Below are 19,687 nucleotides of genomic sequence, written 5' to 3'. Positions count from 1 at the left end.
ATGGTGTGGGGTTCTTATAGTAGTAGTAGTAGTAATAACAGTATCAGTAGTAGTAGTAGTGGTAGTAGTATTAGTAGTTTCAAGACAGTTTTCATAATGTAAGTAGTTCTTTGGTTTTATTCCTCGGGGACTGGCGACTTAAAGTGAGCCATTGTATATGGCTTTTTGCTGCCCTTTTTTTTTTTTTTTTTTTTTTTTTATGTAGGAAGGATACTGGCCTTGGTCTGAGCACTTCCTAACATAGAAAAAAATAATGATAATAATAAATGAAAAAAATAAGGTAGTACTGAAATCATCAATAGAATTTTGAGTAATATTGAAACTTTTATAATCTCAAATAAGTTTATGTGTTAAGAGGAAAGCCACACTCTAGACACACACACACACACACACACACACACACACACACACACACACACACACACACACACACACACACACACACACACACACACACACACACACACACACACACACGTAGTACTAGAATCATCAATAGAATGTTAAGTAATACTGCTATCTTTCACAATCTCGAGTAAGCCACGGCCTAGACAGACAGACAGTGAAGGGAGAGATGAGAACACGGGCGGGCGGGCTGGTGGATGGGTGCGGCGCGGCGGTGGTGCCCCAGTAGAGGCGGCGGGCGGGGCGGGACGCGGAGCCAAGTGGGGCAGCTGAATTCCCCGAAAAGTGTGTTAGTCGAGTTTCCTCCGCGCCAAGGACGAGTGTTATGGTGTGCACTGCAGGGCGGCAACACTCGGCGACTGTCATGACTAAAAATAGTGGCGTGCATCTGTTCAAACACAGGTGTGCTCTCTCTCTCTCTCTCTCTCTCTCTCTCTCTCTCTCTCTCTCTCTCCCTCTCTCTCTCTCTCTCTCTCTCTCTCTCTCTCTGTTCTAAATGTTAACAATATGAAGGAATAAGGAAGAAGTCTGTTCTCTTCTGCATAATATTGTGTGTCATATGTACCGTATTTTATAACATTTTACTTCTTACTACATGGGCTGTATTATATCGTCTTGTATTATTTTGTTTCCTTGACTTATCTCGGTGAAAAAAATATATGTTTTTAATGCGAAAATATCCCGTGAACGAACTTGAGATTCTTGACTCCAAGTCCGCCACGGTTGTGAGAAGTTTGTTCTGCGGCCAGACAGCTTCGTTCATAGCTCTGGGAAAACATTGTGTGATCTGATTAATGTTGTGTGTAGCGGGGCGTGGGTCAGTACAGGCTTATTGAATGACGTGATGTGTACCAGCATGTGTCTTGACTTCAATGTTCTTTGTGTTAGAGTTTCCTGCTTAAGCCTGGTTATATTTGTCCCTTTTGTGATGTTGTCAGTGTTGTTTGTTGCATGAATTGCGTTGTTGCCCCACTCCGCCCTGTTCGCTTCTTTGTGCTTGTAAAAAAAAAATCGTTTCTTATGAGAACTCAAGGTCAGTGTCAGTCTTTCCACTTCGCCTGAATAGTGACTTGAACTGTATTTGACAGCAGTGGGAAGTCCTCGCAGTTTGGAACGTTTTGGGTGTCTTATCGTAACTACCTTCAATAGGCTGTGGTGGAGGCTATTAAGGTTGTCAAGGCCGTGTGTGTGTGTGTGTGTGTGTGTGTGTGTGTGGTGTGTGTGTGTGTGTGTGTGTGTGTGTGTGTGGACTAGTCATAATTTAACAAAACATTATGTAGCTGCAAATGGAAGAAGAAGAACAAGAAGGAGAGAGAGAGAGAGAGAGAGAGAGAGAGAGAGAGGAGAGAGAGAGAGAGGAGAGGAGAGAGAGAGAGAGAGGAGAGGAGAGAGAGAGAGAGAGAGAGAGAGAGCGAGCTTCCATAACAACCTAACTAATCACCTTCTGACACGACTGTAAATAACGAAATAAAAGGCGGTGTAACATGACGTGTAGAAAAACCCCCTGGCAAACTTCACAACCCTCGGTTCTCTCTCAAGCTAAGGTTTGGCCAAGACTCTCTCTATCCTTGGACATTAAGATTGAAGGGGAAAAACGCTAAGATATAGTAGAAATGAGTGAAAGAGGTTACAAAGCTTTAGATAACAAAATAACAGACAGATAGCGTGACAGCGCCCGATAATTTCACTAGCTAAGATCTGACTAAGGCTCTCTTTAGTTTCCTTGGACCTTAATATTGAAGGGGGAAAAAAAAAGCGCAAAAAAAACAGTGGCAATGAGTGGGAACGGATACTTTATTTGTGACGCTACGCTAAATAACAAAATAACAGACGAATAGTGTAACAACGCCCGGTATTTTCACTAGTTAAGTATAGCCTATGCTCTCTCTTTTGCTTCCTTGGGTCTGGCACATCACATGCCTTCGTTTTCTGTGGAAACGTCGTCCTTGCTTCAGTCTGCCTTGAAATCACGGCGACCAGCTCGTTTTCTCACATAGCATTCAGAGCCTGAACAAAATAGCCACCCCTGGAATGTGTGTTTAGCTTTTTAAGAGTGGGATATAAACCAAAGTAAGGTTTTATTAGCTTTTTTATGTTACGTACGTCAATTTATGGTTATTTATTTGCTTAAAGTAAGTTACCAGTGATGTTATAAGAGTGTTTCTGTGTATCAGCTGTGTTATTGATTTTTAGTGTGTCATGCTCCTATCAGTAAGGATTCATACATAAAATGACATTAGAAATCCTAAGCAGTAGTCCGTTATTCACACTCTGCCATATACACCTTTCCCCAGATAGACATGAGTTACAAAAACCTTTCCTTTTAATTCCATGAGGTGACTATTTTCTCTCCTGTCTTGCTATTTTTGTCAGATGCCCGGTTTATCATACTCCAGTTTGTAAAAGATTCCGGTATAAATTAAACAATGCAAATCCCCCCCCCCAAAAAAAAAAAAAACATTCCCTTATTTACCACGCCCTAATACTGGCTGGTCCAACTTCGACATCTTGGGCCATCTCACCTCTAAAAGCTTACATGGAGGGCAATATTATATATATATATATATATATAATATATATATATATATATATATATATATATATATATATATATATATATATATATATATATATATAATCCTAGTTCGTATTACTGTTTCATTTATAGACACAGAAACTTCGTCGTGTTTTTTTTCGTGCACAAAATAAATTTATAATACAAGCGGTCACGGGCCACAGACTGGCGGGTCATTTGTGGCCCACCAGTTGGGACCACCCTGCCCTAATGCACGCCCTTCCCCAGGTACACAAACTACCAAAGCATCCCCTGTAACCCCTTTGAAAATTACCGTTTTCTCTCGTCTTGCTATTTTTGTTGAGTTTTATTCAATCATTCTCTCCTGTCCCTGCCGAATTTTAGTGTGTCGTGCTCCTAATATTACTAGAGTTTCTTGTATGAAATAAGGTCATAAATCCCAAACAACGTTACATTTAACAAAACTACAAAAGCCACCCCTGTAACTCCCACAAGACACCCGTTTTCTCTGCTGTCCCTGCTTGACGCTCACATACAGGGGGACTCGATTAAAGTCCTGTGTTACCAACGACCACCTCTGTGCGGGCGGCGCGGTTTCGGGTTACCCTTGATAGGCTACCCGAGGACTTGGGGAAGTGTTCTTTACCCCTATTTTTATACGCGCCGTGGGGTGATACCTCTAGTGTGTCAGTCTACCAGGGTGGGGAGTGAGGGGGAGGGGGCAGGTAGAATTTCAACCTGACTAAACACTCGTCACTGATATTGTTGCTGCTTTATCCCTGCCCGGTGATGGGCTGATGAGGTGATGGGCTGGTGACTGAGGACTAGGGGATGAGGAATGGTGACTGGTGACTGGGGGAGAGTGATTGGGTGGCGGGGAATGGCTATAGAGGAAATGGGTTACTGGGCTGAAAACTGGGGAATGGGGACTGGTGCAATAGACTGGTGACCGATAACTTGGCAGTGGTGACTGAGACTGGGGTTGTTGAGACACTGAGGGACTGGTAGTAGAGACTGGCGACTTATAACTGTTGAATGGTGACTGGTAACTGGCGCGATAAACTTTTGACTGAAAACTGGATGCCGTAGACTAGTAGTGACTGGGAACTGATAGATTAGTGACTGGTGTTTCGAATTTTGAATATAGGTAGATTGGTGATGAAATTACTAAGAATGAGAATAACAGAAAACGCAACTTGTAGGAATAACTGAAGAAGACTTGCAGAACATTTCCTAATAGAACATTTTCACTTTCAATTTAATGCAGGAGTGAAGGTTAGCTCAAGGAAGGATGGCGCCAAGGGATACCTACCTATATTTCGGGGGTCAGGGAAGGTTGGTGGGCAAAGGATACAGATTAACACTTGTTTCCTTGGGTTGAGGGAGTGGCGAGGAGTGTCCAGGGAGTGCCGTCATCGTCCTAGAAAGCCTTGGGAATGAACCTAATCAGAGAGAACGAGTTTTGGGAAGATGCAGGACAAGAGGGAGGGAGTGGAGACGTGGGGAAGAATTAGACAGGTGAGAGAGTAGGAACGAGAGGGGAAGTAGTAATCAAAAAGGGTGGAGAGGGAAACAGGGAAGGTGAAAGAGGAGGGAGAAGAAGGGAGAAGAGGAGGTAGAAAGGAGGAGAGGAAAACAAAATGTGAGATGGAGTGTATGAGAGGAAGAGTAAGGAGATGGAAGGGAAGACAGGAAGATAGAAGGGAAGGAGGAGAGGAAAGGAGGGAAGATGGAGAATAGGTGAGGTGGAGGGAACGAAAGAGGAAGTAGAGAAGTGGAGCGGAAGACTGGAAGGAGGAAGAGATGAAAGAGGAGAGAAGAAGGAAGAGGAGGTAGAAATGAGGATAGGAAGACAGAATGTGAGGTGGAATAAAGGAGATGGGAAGTTAAGAGCTGGGAGGGAGGACAGGAATGCAGGGCAGGTGAAGGGGACGAGGGGAAAGGAGAGGGAGGAAGTGGGAGAGAGAGAGAGAGAGAGAGAGAGATGAGAGAGAGAGAGAGAGAGAGAGAGAGAGAGAGAGAGAGAGGAGAGAGAGAGAGAGAGAGAAAGTGGGCTGATTAAATTAATTCAGACCTTTATAGAAAACTGATACGTTGTTCCCAAAGTTATTTTTCAAGAATTATTTATAGATGACCTCTCTGTGTGGATATCATTTTTAATTTTGTTTTTCTTACATTAATGAGAGAGAGAGAGAGAGAGAGAGAGGGAGAGAGAGAGAGAGAGAGAGAGAGAGAGAGAGAGAGAGAGAGAGAGAGAGAGAGAGAGAGAGAGAGAGAGAGAAGAAATAGAATGAATAATGTTAAATGTAAAGGTCATATATTTTTTTTTCCTTTTCATCTTGCTTTGTTTCAAATTGTTTAGACGGACGTACTGAAATGATTTTTTTATTCGATTATGGATAAGAAAATTTTGTTCGCTTTTGTTTTTCTTAAGAATCGTGGTGATGGTAGTTGTGGTGGTGATGGTAGTTGTGGTGGTGATGGTGGTGTCGGTATGGCACTGGCGTGATGGTGATGATTGTGATGCACCTGGTGTTTATGGTGATGGTGATGATCATGATTTTAATAGTGTAACTTGTGGTGATGAAACAAATATATGTATATTGGTGTTGGTGATGGTGATTACAGTGATGAATTGTGGTGATGGTGGCAGTAGCAGTAATAGTGATGTGAATGAGGCTACGAACTTTATAAGTGATGACAGCGGTGACAGTAACAGTGACGATGACATGATGGCGATTAATGATGCTGTTGATGATACTGAAGAAAACATAACGTAATGCATCAAGCTGTAGTGGTGGTGATGACATTGGTGACTCCAGTAGTGGTGGAGCTTGCAGTAACAAAATAGTGGTGGTGGGGGAAAAGCGGCAATAAGCACTCACACAGGGCTCACCTTTCCCATCTGGGCAGGGGAAGGAGCAGGGGAAGGGGAAAGGGAAGGGGAAGGGGAATGGGGAAGGGGAAAGAAGAAGGAGAGGAGGAGGAGGAGGAGGGGGGGAGGAGGTCCTGGTCTTCACAGGTGTTTGGTGTTGTGTGTCATGTCGATTGTGGTGAAAAAAATAGAATAAAATAAAATAAATGAAAAATAAAAACTTGGCTTCACCTTTGGTATGGTCGCCCTTTTATGTTCATTATCATTATCTTCATCGTTATTTTACGGTCATAAGAAACCAAGGGAAAATGGAAGAAGCCACCAGGCCTACACTTTGCTGTCCCCTGCATAAAACATGCCTTCCTATTTCCATCTTTTCCTCCTCCACCTCCTCCTCCTCCTTTCCATCGTCCTCCTGACCTTCATTCATCTGTATTGCCTCCCCATCAGTTCCTGTCTCCCTTCACTGTGGGCTCCATCCTGTCACCTCACTCTCCCTCTTGCACTTGTTCTCTTGTCCCTCAGGGCTCTCATGACTCCGGCCCTGTGTGGCTTGTCCTCACCGTCCCCTTGCTAAAGAGCAACTTCTGAGCAAATGAACTGAGAGGCGTGGGTGAATGGTTCTCATCCTTCAGGAACTTACCTAATGGGTCCAGATTGACGTAATGCATTCCGGTCCTCCTCCTCCTCCTCCTCCTCCTCCTCCTCCTCCTCCTCCTCCTCCTCCTCCTCCTCCTCCTCCTCCTCCTCCTAATACTCGTCCCAGGCAGCTTTTACATCCACCAGTCTCGGGTTTATTAGTGGAGACTCAAGTGGCATCGAGTCAGTTTTTTATCGCCGCACAGTCTTGGGGTCAATTGTGAACCGGCAGGCGGCGCGGTGAACGTAATCCCGGCAGGCCCCACCGCAGGACGGGCCGGTAAGCAGACCCGCGTGGGAAACAGACGGCGAGTTCTCACGGTCGTCCAGGCTGCAGATCGCGGAGCGCACCTCGCAGCGACAAACGACACAGCACCGCCGTGTAGCGCGCATCGCCGACACGCCTCACGCCCAGGCCCCTCACAGGCGCCCTCGAGACCGATAAAACAGTGCTGATCGAAGCGGCAAGTAACCGCGTGAACTCCGCCATACTTCCCCGGGGCTCTGCACGTGTCTTGTTGATGTGAGACGCTTCCAGAGCAAAGCTGCTGCGTCTGGGGAACTGTGCTTGTGGGCAGGAAGGTGCGGGTGCTGGAGCGGGAGGCGCTGGGAGCCACACCCGCCTTTGCCACAGCGGCCCGCCACGGTGGTCGGCGGCCCGAGGGATGGCGCGCAACCTGCTGGTCTTCCCCTGGAGGCTCAAGTGGCACCCTCGGCCAGCGCCCTGCCCAAAAAGGGCGGAACCTTCGAGTGTCTGATCGGCGTGTTTGCTGAGCTGCGCCTTCCTCGAGGATCACGACGAAGAGCACAGGAGCAACGACTAAGGGAAGAGAAGTGGGCGGCGGCGGCGGAGGAGAAGGAGAAGGAGGGGAAGGAAGCTTCAGGATATCCCCAGGGGCGTGGTGCACGTGGTGGACTTGGTAGCTGCTGCAGTGTGGGCGAGGGCGGCTGGGGGTCGGGGCCAAGTTGTCCGCTCGGGTGGCAGATGCGCCTGGCCCTGGCACTGCGGGGGCGCCTCATGGTGCTCAAATTCATACTCATCTGGCAGAAAAATCGCAAGCTCCACTATTGGCACTGACAAAAGTACAATGTATTTGGAAATCGAAATCGACGAGAGTGGTGGGCGCGGGCGTGGGCGTGAGCGCGAGCGGGGCAGGGAGCGCCAGCCCCGTGAGGCTGAGGAGGACGAGGAGCAGCTCAAGATGAGGCTGGACAGAAGGCCCGAGCGGGACACGACCAAGACGCGCCTGCTGCGGAGGAGGCACCGCCACCGGAGGGCGAGGCTCGAGAGACAGGTGTGTGTGTGTGTGTGTGTGTGGAGAGAGAGAGAGAGAGAGAGAGAGAGAGAGAGAGAGAGAGAGAGAGAGAGAGAGAGAGAGAGAGAGAGAGAGAGAGGTTACTCAGATAATCTAAAATGTTATGTTCACAGTTTTTACACATGCATGGATATGAAGAAAAAAAAAAAAAAAGACATGAAACGAGAGAGAGAGAGAGAGAGAGAGAGAGAGAGAGAGAGAGAGAGAGAGAGAGAGAGAGAGAGAGAGAGAGAGAGAGAGAGAGAGAGAGAGAGAGAGAGAGAGGGGAAGGAAGGGCAGGCTGATCCGGAGCTTCGAACAACACAAGCTTGAAAAGTCCGCCAGCCTTCCATCATCTGTTTTTGACGCTGCTCGGTGCGAGGCCCGCCATGGCCTTGTAACACACCGCACAGAGGGTCGCCGCACTGAGTGACGCTCGAAAAATACAGCTGTATGTTCATAGGTCAATGTCAGGGTCAAAAGTCAAAGCGCGCCCGTCATTCAAGGTCAATAGGATTGTTTCTCGATATGCATCTTTAATAAAAGTTCATATGTCGCGTAGTTTTGCGTTATACATTCGGTTGTTGAAATGTTAGAGGTCAGGTGCGTGCAGACATAAGGCCAAGGGATCTCTGCGTCACTCAAGGTCAGGTGGAGTTTTTCTTTCTAGATGTTCAGTTTGATGAAATGCATCCTCTTGTGATATTTAAGTGCAGTTTTATTAAATGTATTTATAAGAACAAGATCAACTACATACATGAAAAAAAAAAAAAAAAGGAAAAATAGCAGCAATATTTAGAATAGGCTAAGTTCTTACGTGATATTTTTTCCATTAAAATTGAAATAATAATAATAATAATAATAATAATAATGATAATAATAATAATAATAATAATAATAACGATAATAATAATAAAGAAAAGGAATTAGTAATAATATTTAGAAAGTGTAAATTTAGTGCAAGATACATATTATGTATAAAAATTATCTGTCTTCCATCAGTAGGTATTCCCATAAACTCAGCAATGATAAGCAATAGATAACTCTGCGCGAAACATTTACACTAGCATAAAAAAAACATGTCTGATCGGCTTCCTTCCACATTCTCTCCACCCACCCAACTAGTCCCCGTGTTCTTTCCCTCCCATCTTGCTGGTTCCTCCTCCTTCTGCCTGTCCCTCACCCTTACACCCCACCTGCCAACCTTTCCTATCCCTTGTACACGTGGCTGGGTTTCCTGTTACCTGTTTACCTATCTGACTCAGCTGCCTTTCCCTTCCCATACTCGCTTTCCTGCTCTCTCTCTCTCTCTCTCTCTCTCTCTCTCTCTCTCTCTCTCTCTCTCTCTCTCTCTCTCTCTCTCTCTCTCTCTCTCTCTCTCTCTCTCTCTCTCTCTCTCTCTCTCTGGTTTCTGTGTTGTGTTTTGTGCCTCTTGTATGTTGCTTGTTTGGGATCTTCAATGTTGTGAGTTCGATATGGTTTACGGTAGTTTTTGAGCGGGAGAGGCAGCGGTTTTGTTATCTTACGTGGTTTGTTCTTTATGATCTTGTTGAGATGTGTAAGTCAGTTTCTATTTTTTTGCTATCTCTATTTCTTTTTTCTCTCTCTCTCTTTCCCGTATAATTGTCTTTGTTTTTCCTTATTTCTCCTCCCTCTCTCCTTTCTTCTTCCCTTTCCTATGTCTTCGTCTTTCATTCCTCCGCACTTTCATCTCCTTTGCATGTTTTCCCCCCTCCTTCCTTCCCGCCTTTCTGTATGGTGTGAGCAAGACCAAGAGAATGCTCCATCTCTCTATCTCTTGATCTTACGTTTGAATACCCTCTCTCTGCTTCGCTTCTCTCTCCTTATATCCCACCCTGTCCTTCCTTTCTTTTCTCTCCTCTCTTTTTTTTTTTATGTAGGGCTCTGGGAAAGAAGTAAAAAAAAAGGTAAAAAAAAAAATAAAAGAAAATGCCCACTTAGGTGCCAGTCCTTAAAAAAATAGTCAAAAGAGATACAAAAACCTGTTGTAAAGAGTTTAATACACAGTCTTTCATCTTCCCTGGTAAATTCTGGAACTTCCTGCCTGCTTCTGTATTTCTCCACTCCTACGACTTGAATTTCTTTCAGGAGCGAGGCCTCAAAACACTTCTCTAGATTCGGTTAATCCTCTTAGCTCTTCTTCTTTGCGGACTGTCATCTCAGTGGCCCCCCTTTTTTTTCTTTCTTTTTTTTTTCCCTTTTTTTTTTTTTTGCTAAATTTTGATGCCCTTGGCCAGTGTCCCTCTACATAAAAAAAAAAAAAAAAAGGAAAGACTTGAGGATGTCGGCAGGATTATTTGCGCCAATGAGAGTCACTTTACTGATGCATAAGACGCAGGCACTCCAGCACCACAAGCCATCAAGACAACTCTCAGGCTCGACTTGGCGGCGGCGGCGAGCGGAAGAAATGTGCTGGCGATGCGGTCCCACGGGTGTCGGGTGAGGACTCGTGGGACTGGTTCTCGCTGGGCCAAGGTGTACCAGGCCGCTCAGGTCCCCGTTGGCTCACCCCAGGTGTTGGCGCGCCTTCCAGGAGTTGTGAGGTTTGAGGGGTTGAGGGGGAGCGGTCACGTGTTGCGGTGGCGTGGTCTGGGCTTAAAGGGAGTATGATTATGCGTGTCACGTGTCCTATGAGACCCTTCTGCGTTTGCTTTGTTTTTTTTATTGTCTGGCTATTTTTGTTGTCTCTGTTTGTCTGGGGCCGTCTATCTGTTTGTCTGTGTTTATCGATTTTTGTTTTATCCTCTTCTTTTTTATTATTATTTATCCATGAATGTCTTTCCCTTTTCTCTTTTCCTTCCGGTGTCTTTCACCTTGTCTGTCCAGCTGTCTGTCTTTGTCTGTGTGTATTCATCCATCTCCATATGTTATATCAATCTTCTTCGTTCATTATTTATCCATGAATGTTTCTTCCTCTTTCTTTTAGCTTCTCTTTCACCGTGTCTGTCTTGCTGTCTATCTATGTCAGTGTTTTATCTACCTTCTTCCATTATTTATCCATTAATGTCTCTCCTTCTCTCCTTTTAGCTTCCTCTGTCTTTCACCTCATCATTCTAACTGCCTATCCGCTTGTCTGCGTGTATTCGCCCACGTTTGTCTTTATCTGCATCGCTTTTAGGTGTCAAACTTCTATTTTTGTCACTTTGTTCACCTTCTGGATGCTGAACACGATATATTTCAGGTGTTTGGGGGACGAGAGGGGCCATTAATTTTAAGGCGTTACAGGTGGAAAGGTTGGGAGAGGGATGCTAAAGGTGGCACAGGTGGAGGGGGGCGCCGTGCCAGGCCAGGGTAATGGAGGGGAGGAGGGGTGGGCAGTGGTGGACTCGAGGACGTGCGCCGTTCCCTGAGGTTTCAAATATTTGTGGCCGTCAAGGAGGTGTTGGGTGGCGGGCTTTTCCCACGCTGCTTCTCGCCTTCCCGTCACCACTGCCCCTCCGGCTCCTCCCGCCCACCTGTGCCTTCCTCCCGCCCCTCTGTTCCCTCCTCACCCAACGAGGCCGCGGCCCTGATGACGAGGTGTGCTGGGGGTCGTGCCTAAGTGGGTTATATGAGGGCGTACGCTCGTGTGTGTGTTGGGGATGGTGTTCGGGGGATGGGGGAGATGGGTGGAGGTGGATGTTTAGGGGGAGGGGAATGAGGTGGGTGAGTGGGGTGGGGGTGGAAGGTGTGTCAGAGGTAACCATGATAGCCTTGACAGATGCGAAGTGGCATCCAATATCACCAAATGGGATGAAATAACGTTTGACATCATCTATCTTTGTGTTTATCTATCTTTGAATATCAGTATCTATCTCTTCACCTGTATTTATTTCAGTATCTCATATGGGTCTATCTGTCTGTATATATCAATATCAATCCCTTTACCTATATCTATTTCAGTGTCTCTCTTTCATCTCTATTTGTGTCATGGGTGTTCCATCGGGTGTTTGGAAGGATGACGTGTGTTTTATTGGCAAAGAATAAAGGACAAAAAAAAGTTTTGTGTTAAAGTTGTCAATATGTTAATGATTTTTTATCTCTCTGTTTCAGGTAAGGAGGAAGGAATGAAGGAAGGCAGAAAGGAATGAAGGAAAGAAGGCAGGTGTAGCTGAGGCCTGTGAGTATGTTGGTACTGATGATGATGACTTGTAAATGTGTTATCTAGGTAATCTTGTGAAGGGGGATATCAGTAGCAGACATGCTATAAAGATTAGGAAATGTTTATATGGTAATTTCTTACTTTTTGTTTCCTTTTTTCTTTGTTTGTTTCTTTTATAAATATAACACTACCAACACCACATCACCTTATGATATATGCTAACATCCTTATTATTTACATCATCCATATTGAGTCTGTGTTCATAGTTTTACAAATTCTCAAAACAAAGAAACAGCAAAATACTACAGCGGAAGCACTAATTGCATTTAAGGTCACTAATGCAGGGTTCTTCAAAGTACGGGATGGGACCCAAAACTGGGTCACGAGCTCTTGTTCAGTGGGTCGCCACATCATAAACAGATATATGAATAATAATTCAAAATTAGTAATGTGTGTGTGTGTGTGTGTGTGTGTGTGTGTGTGTGTGTGTGTGTGTGTGTGTGAGAGAATCAGTTTCCATATCAGAGGTATAAAGCTACAATAGCATAGACATACTTGGTCATGAAGGAAGCATATAAAATCGAACTATGTCGTGATTAAAAAAAGTTCGAAGATCACTGCACTAATGCATCTCTTAGAGACTCTAGCAGCAGCTTATTACGATTTTAATCAGTTCATCCTAACTTGAGCGGTGTAGGATAATACTGAAAGCGATGAAGCCTTTGCCTTTATTATCCTACATCTACTTTAGGGCTCGTATTCTTAAACACTTGGTTCTCTCATAGGAATATTTTCAAAGGCTAGGCATGATTAGTTAAGTTCTCATGAGTGTTTCCGCATTAACGGCGCAGAATCTCTGTTACACTGTCACTGGGATTACAAAAGATATCCTTGAAAACCCTTATAACTTCTAGTAGAGCCTATTAAAAACAGTGGAGATAAAACGATGAAAAGCTCACATACACGGACACAAATTAGACAGAGCAGCTTATAACATCTCGTAAGGGCAGACAGATTTGCTTTCTATTGTTCTTTGTGTTCCTTCGTCGCGGCATCAGAGTATAAAAGATGACAGCGGTGGGAGTGGGGAGGCGAGCAGTGTGGGCGTGTGGGGAGTGTGCAAACCACCTTCTGGCTCGTGAAGATAACCTGGTCCACTGCATCATGCCGTGGCCACGAGTCAACTTTTCTGACGGACAATTTGCATGGTTGCCTTTGTCCGGGGAGTGATGAAGGCGGGCGGTGGGTCCCCCTGACGCCCCTGACACGTGGAGGAGGGGAGGCAAGACTGAGGAGATATGCCAGGAGGAGGTAATGGCATATGACAAGGTGTTGGATAGGGAGAGAGAGATGAGGGAGTGCAAAGAGGGAGAGAGTGAACGGGAGGTGGGGGAAGAGGGAGTTCACGGGAGGGAAAGAATGAAGATTGAAGAGTGAGTGAAGGAGATTGAGGAGAAAAATGAAAGGTTGTTGAGGGAGGGAAGGAGAAAACTGGATAAAGGAGTCAAGACGAGGAGGAAGATGGAGAGGAAGTAGGATTGAAGGGTGGATAAAGGAGAGGAGGAGCTGAAGATAAGAAAAAAATGGTGAATAAAAAAGAAATATGTGTGAAGGAGGAGAAAGATGGAAGAGAGAGAGAGAGAGAGAGAGAGAGAGAGAGAGAGAGAGAGAGAGAGAGAGAGAGAGAGAGAGAGAGAGAGAGAGAGAGAGAGAGAGATTAATACAAAATCTGACTGAGGGTAAAATTGAAGGACAAGGAAGGAGGAAATTAAAAGGATGAGAGAGAGAGAGATAAAAGAAAGAAATACACAAGGAGGAAAGAAAGATACCTGAAAAAATACTGATAATCTTTAAATGAGTGAAAAAAAAAATGAACAGAAGGAAATCAAACAAAGAATTGGAAAGAGATGAAAAAGGAGGAGGAGGAGAAACGAAACAGGAACAATTACAATCAGAGAAAAGCGAATAAGGAAAGAGAGAGAGAGAGAGAGAGAGAGAGAGAGAGAGAGAGAGAGAGAGAGAGAGAGAGAGAGAGAGAGAGAGAGAGAGAGAGAGAGAGTTAAAAGTTTCCCCGTGTCTTTCTCCAGGGGATACAAGACAAGGGGGCGACTTGCGGGTTTTGTGCGGCATACTCTGGGCAGTGGGAGAGAGGGGGAAGGGAGAGGGAAAGTAAGAGGGGAGAAGGGAAGGGGAGGGACGGAGAGACGAGAGGGAGGAGTAAAGTTTTGTCTGGTTTTAAGTCGAGGGTAGAAGGTGTAGACAGGTACAGATTTAATAGACAAACACAAATGAACACACAAAGATATTATCAGGTATTTTCATCCGTTGGTTGAAAAATGTTTGAGTGTAGAAATGAAAAAAATTATGTTCGTTGCAGACACGGAGAGAGACCAGCTGACAGAGAGACAGACAGATAGATCTAGAAAAGTAAATTTAGATAGAGGAAGAGAGGTAGGAATATTTCAAGCATGGCAAAGATGTAGACAGACAGACAGGCAGGCAGACAGGCAGATAGACAGACAGGTAGAAAAAATACAGTTGATGAAAGACAAATACGGGTATGTGTATTTCAACCACACATAACATACTGACTGAAACACACACATACACACACACACACACACACACACACACACACACACACACACACACACACACACACACGAAACCGGTAGCAACCAGATAGGCAGACCAGTAACAGATACACACACACACACACACACACACACACACACACACACACACACACACACACACACACACACACACACACACACACACACACACACACACACACACACACAAAGCAGTAACAACCAGAGAGACAGATATACCACTAAGAGACCACCAAACCCACAGACACACAAACAAACAAACAAACAGACAGACAGACAGCAAAAAAAGAGCGGCGCCACAACTTTTAGGACACAACCTCTCTCAACTCAGCGGGATTCCTTTAGCTGCTGCAGGAGTTAGTAGGGCACACCAGGAGGGCTGAAGGAAGGTGCGTTGGGAGCCTCAGTGTTGGTGGCCGGGTCTGCCTCGCGCGGGACAGCAGATAACTGTATAGATTTCCCAGTAAGCGACCTCCACCGTGTTCTCCTTCATGTTTTCCGTGTTCTCAAGCCTCGCCGCCTTAACTCTCATCATTACTTGACGTGTGTTTGGAAAGGAGTCTGATCAATACATGTGAATGAGGAGTTTGTGATGGTGATTAAATGTAGTGAGTGCAGGAGGGAATAGGAGGAACATGGAGAGAGAGAGAGAGAGAGAGAGAGAGAGAGAGAGAGAGAGAGAGAGAGAGAGAGAGAGAGAGAGAGAGAGAGAGAGAGAGAGAGGTTAGTAGAGGTCAGGCAAGGATGAAAGAAGCGTCCAGACAAACAGCAAGGAACCCTCCACTCATTCCTCCTTCTTCTCTCCTTCCCTAAACCTAGAACAGTCTTTTCCACTCCCGCCCCCTCCCCTGGACACATTCCTTCGTCCGTCCTTCCTTCCTCCAGCTAAACACAGGGCAAAGTTCCCCCTTTCCTCCTTAAACACGGAAAAGTCTTCTTATATTCCCCTCCTAAGACACAACAGTATTTCCCTTCTCTACCCCTTCTCTTCCCATTTTGTTCCCCCCTTCCCTTCCTCTTGCTTCCCCTCTCTACCCCTTCTCTTCCCTTGTTGTTCCTCCTTCCCCCTCTTTCCCCTTCTGTTCCCCCTTCCCTTCCCCTTGCCTTCCTCTCCCCCAAAGCGTCGTGCCAGGCGTGGCGTGAGGGCGGGCCGTCGTGCAGGCCGCCGCACCCGTTGGCGCCCAGCTGACGGAGGGCCGCCGCCGGGTATCGAGCGAGGGTGACCAAGCGCAACTTAATCACAGGTGCAACTGCCAGAGAGGACAGGTTCACCTCCCGCTGAGACTCCCGGCGTCGCTTGTTATGCCGTGCTCTGTTGTGTCCTGCTGTGTCATGCTTTTTGCATTGCTGTCACTGTCACTGTCACGGCGTCTATATACAGCCTCTCTCATCCGTCTCCGCCTCTGTGCTGCTCTAGACCACATTAGAGTCACGTTTTCTGTGAATCCTCCTCGTCGTGAGAGAAAACGTAAACCCACGAAATGTCGATTTGCTTCAGCATGTGTCGGCATTGTTCGGCTTCAGCCTGGGTGACGCCGACCTGCAGTGGCGGCGACCTGCTGTGTGAGGAGCCCGCCGTGCTGTGGGCGTGGCTGTCGGCCTGGACGTGGGCGTACAGGGCGCTTTGATGTCACTTTGATGCCGCTTTGATATCATTTTGTGTCTATTTCACAACGGTCACGGGAGATAGAGTTGCAGAACAGGGAAAATTGGGCTGGAGTAAAAAGTGTATGGCTAGAGAGAGCTATGGGCGTGATGGAAGGGCAGAGGGAGAGGGTAAGGTCGTACGGTGTTCTTTTGATGTAATCTGTTTCTATTTCATAACTATCAGGGGAAGAGAGGCATAGAGGCAGGAAATGTGGGCGGAATTAAAAAGTGGGCGGTCAGAGAGGGCTGTGAGCGTGATGGAAGGACAGAGGGAGAATGTAAGGTCGTATGGTCAAGAGAACGTGTGCATGGACAGGCGTGGGTGTGCACGACTCTCCAAAGCTTGTTTACTGCATAGAAATGAGTGACGGAAGGTACGAGCAGTGAGGTGGGCGGTGGTGTGGTGGTGGTGGTGGTTATGGGGGAGATTGTTGGGGTGAGGGTGGGCGGGGCTTCTTGGGTGGGGTGGTGGGTGAGGGTGGGGATAGGAGGAATTTTGGGGTGAGGGTGTGGGTGTAAATAAAGCGTGTTGTGGTGAGTGTGCTGGGCGGGGTATACTGTGTGTGAGTATGTATGTGTGTGTGTGTGTGTGTGTGTGTGTGTGTGTGTGTGTGTGTGTGTGTGTGTGTGTGTGTGTGTGTGTGTTAGGGGGTGGGGAGGGCGGTGTTTGGACAGACTGCATGTGTTTGATGAAAAGTAAACAGGAAATAGTTGGTGTAATTTAGAAATGAGAAAGTATTAGATACGTAATTGATTGATTAAATGACTTGACTAATTGGCAGTTTTTAAGATAGATAAAGATAAAAAAAAATGTTCATTAATTGAATGACTTACTAATTGATTGATTCTAACATGTAGCAACACAACACTGAGATCATAAGACGCTGGTAAATAACGAGAAAGACAGACGTGCATAACTAACAAGAAAAAACAAACAAAAAAAAATCTGACAAGACAATTACGGACAGTTCACATATAACAACCAGTCAAAAGAAGAAGAAGATGAAGAACACTCAACATAATACACCACTGTAACCCAGAACCTAAAATAGAACATGACCACGTACCTAAAATCACAGTCACGTAACGCACCTTGCTCACTTTCACTGCGTTAGAGGATCTCCCCCGCCGTCTTGAACCCTGCGACATGCTGAGAGTCCATCCATTATCGGATTCTTTAAGCTCTGCAGGAGATCGGGAGACTTAGACTTAAAACTGAGGGAAAACAAAGAGAACAGAACACAGGAGGTAGTACAAGGAAGGTTACTCGATTCGTAGCACCTCGGCTGTGTAACTCAAAGGGCTGTTTTTTTTTTTTTTATTAATTATTTACTTAGTTATTTATTTTTTACTCTGGTTTATATTCATGTAAAAAGTGCAAGGGAGGAACCGTTTAAATTCTTAGGTCAGTTTTCGCCGGTTTTAAAGTTAGTCTTTCATTGATTCCTGAGTGTTCGTCTGTGTGTGTGTGTGTGTGTGTGTGTGTGTGTGTGTGTGTGTGTGTGTGTGTGTGTGTGTGTGTGTGTCTTTGTCTCTGTTTCTGTCTGTTTGTCTGTCTCTTTGTCTGTCTCTGTCTAACTGTGGCTGACTGTGTCTGTCTGTCTGTCTGTCTGTCTGTCTGTCTGTGTGTGTGTGTGTGTGTGTGTGTGTGTGTGTGTGTGTGTGTGTGTGTGTGTGTGTGTGTGTGTGTGTGTGTGTGTGTGTGTCTTTGTCTCTGTCTGTTTGTCTGTCTCTTTGTCTAACTGTGTCTAACTTTGTCTGTCTGTCTGTCTGTCTGTCTGTCTGTCTGTCTGTCTGTCTGTCTGTCTGTCTGTCTGTCTGTCTGTCTGTCTGTCTCTCTCTCTCTCTCTCTCTCTCTCTCTCTCTCTCTCTCTCTCTCTCTCTCTCTCTCTCTCTCTCTCTCTCTCTCTCTCTCTCTCTCTCTCTCTCTCTCTCTCTCTCCGTCTGTCTGTCTGTCTGTCTGTCTGTCTGTTTGTTTGTCTGTCTGTCTGTCTGTCTGTCTGTCTGTCTGTCTCTCTCTCTCTCTCTCTCTCTCTCTCTGTCTGCCTGCCTGCCTGTCTGTCTGTCTGTCTGTCTGTCTGTCTGTCTGTCTGTCTGTCTGTCTGTCTGTCTGTCTGTCTGTCTCTCTCTCTCTCTCTCTCTCTCTCTCTCTCTCTCTCTCTCTCTCTCTCTCTCTCTCTCTCTCTCTCTCTCTCTCTCTCTCTCTCTCTCTCTCTCTCTCTCTCTCTCTCTCTCTCTCTAAGAATTAATTAAAAATAGTGCATTTCACAAATAAACAGGATAAAAGAAATTAAATTAAAATGAATAAATATGTAAGATAAATCAAGAAAAAGATAATTGAAGTTGGAGACGAACGCTGAATACAAAATAGACTAAAGGTTGATAAAGTTATGCTTTAAAAATTACGGGTAAATTAAGAGATGAATAAGAGAGGCATATGAAGAAAATAAATGAATGAAATCGTGAATGAAGGAGTAAAGAATATTGAATGAAAGGAGGAAAATTAAAATAACAGACTGTGAATGGAGAGTAAATGAGAGAGAGAGAGAGAGAGAGAGAGAGAGAGAGAGAGAGAGAGAGAGAGAGAGAGAGAGAGAGAGAGAGAGAGAGAGAGAGAGAGATGAATAAATAAGCAAAGCTTGATAGTTGACTCAGAAGGAAGAGAAAGAGGAAGACAAAGGGAAGAAGGAGAAAGAAGAAGAATAGAAGGGGAAGAAGGCGTGTGTGTGTGTGTGTGTGTGTGTGTGTGTGTGTGTGTGTGTGTGTGTGTGTGTGTGTGTGTGTGTGTGTGTGTGTGTGTCGGAACTTCCTTGTCACTCTCCCCGCTCTCCCTCTCCCTCTCCTCACACTTCCCCAGTTGGCAGCATTTCGTCTCCTCTCCCACACCAGCTCCCCTTCCCAACCTCCCCCTTTTGTTCCCCTTCCCCACGCTCCCCTTCTCTCTCCACTCCCATCCTCCCTCTCTCCTGTTCTCCCTAATTTCCCAACCTTCTGGCCTGCATTCCCCTTCCCCACCTGGTCCAAGTCTTCCCCTCGTTGCGGGTGCCAGAAGCAGGTTCAGGGACAACGGAGGGTCAGGGGCGCTTGGAGAATACGTTTAGGTCCTCCTTGGTGTTTGTACAGATGACTTGTGATGAAATTGAGGTGAGAAGAGGTTGACAGAAATTTTCAATCTTACTGACTTGTTAGTTTTGTTAATTGACTGATGGACAGATAAATAGATGGATTTATAGATAGACAGTCAGACAAACAGATAAATAGATTTAATGTACGTTAACAACAGGATCATACGGAACTCTCTCTCTCTCTCTCTCTCTCTCTCTCTCTCTCTCTCTCTCTCTCTCTCTCTCTCTCTCTCTCTCTCTCTCTCTCTCTCTCTCTCTCTCTCTCTATACCTATGTACCTGTGTCTCTTTTTCCACCTTCCTATGACTTAAACTCCTCCAACTACAAACTTCAACGGCACTCTCTCTTTATCCAGCTTTTATTTTCGCCTTCCTAAGACTTAAACATCTTAAAGAGAGTATTATTAAGACACCTCTATAACTGCACTTCTTTAGTCATTCCTTTTAGA

The 19,687-nt window shown here is 45.6% G+C and overlaps 1 protein-coding gene across 47 annotated transcripts in view; it reads left to right on the top strand.

The window, feature by feature from the left end:
* Window positions 1–7,538: 7,538 nt before the first annotated feature.
* The window catches only part of LOC135102246 (ankyrin-2-like), a 213,740-nt gene continuing 201,591 nt past the window's right edge, over window positions 7,539–19,687 (top strand). For all 47 annotated transcript variants that reach the window (XM_064007143.1, XM_064007135.1, XM_064007153.1 and 44 more), the window contains exon 1: window positions 7,539–7,750. In XM_064007143.1, the coding sequence (XP_063863213.1) occupies window positions 7,544–7,750 (207 nt within the window). In that variant the 5' untranslated portion in view covers window positions 7,539–7,543. The remainder of the gene's footprint in view (window positions 7,751–19,687) is intronic.

This window comes from Scylla paramamosain, chromosome 7, assembly GCF_035594125.1.
Source record: "Scylla paramamosain isolate STU-SP2022 chromosome 7, ASM3559412v1, whole genome shotgun sequence".
Taxonomy (NCBI): Eukaryota; Metazoa; Arthropoda; class Malacostraca; order Decapoda; family Portunidae; genus Scylla; species Scylla paramamosain.
The sequence above is the reverse complement of the archived record's forward strand: the minus strand, read 5'-3'. Positions and strand labels throughout refer to the sequence as shown.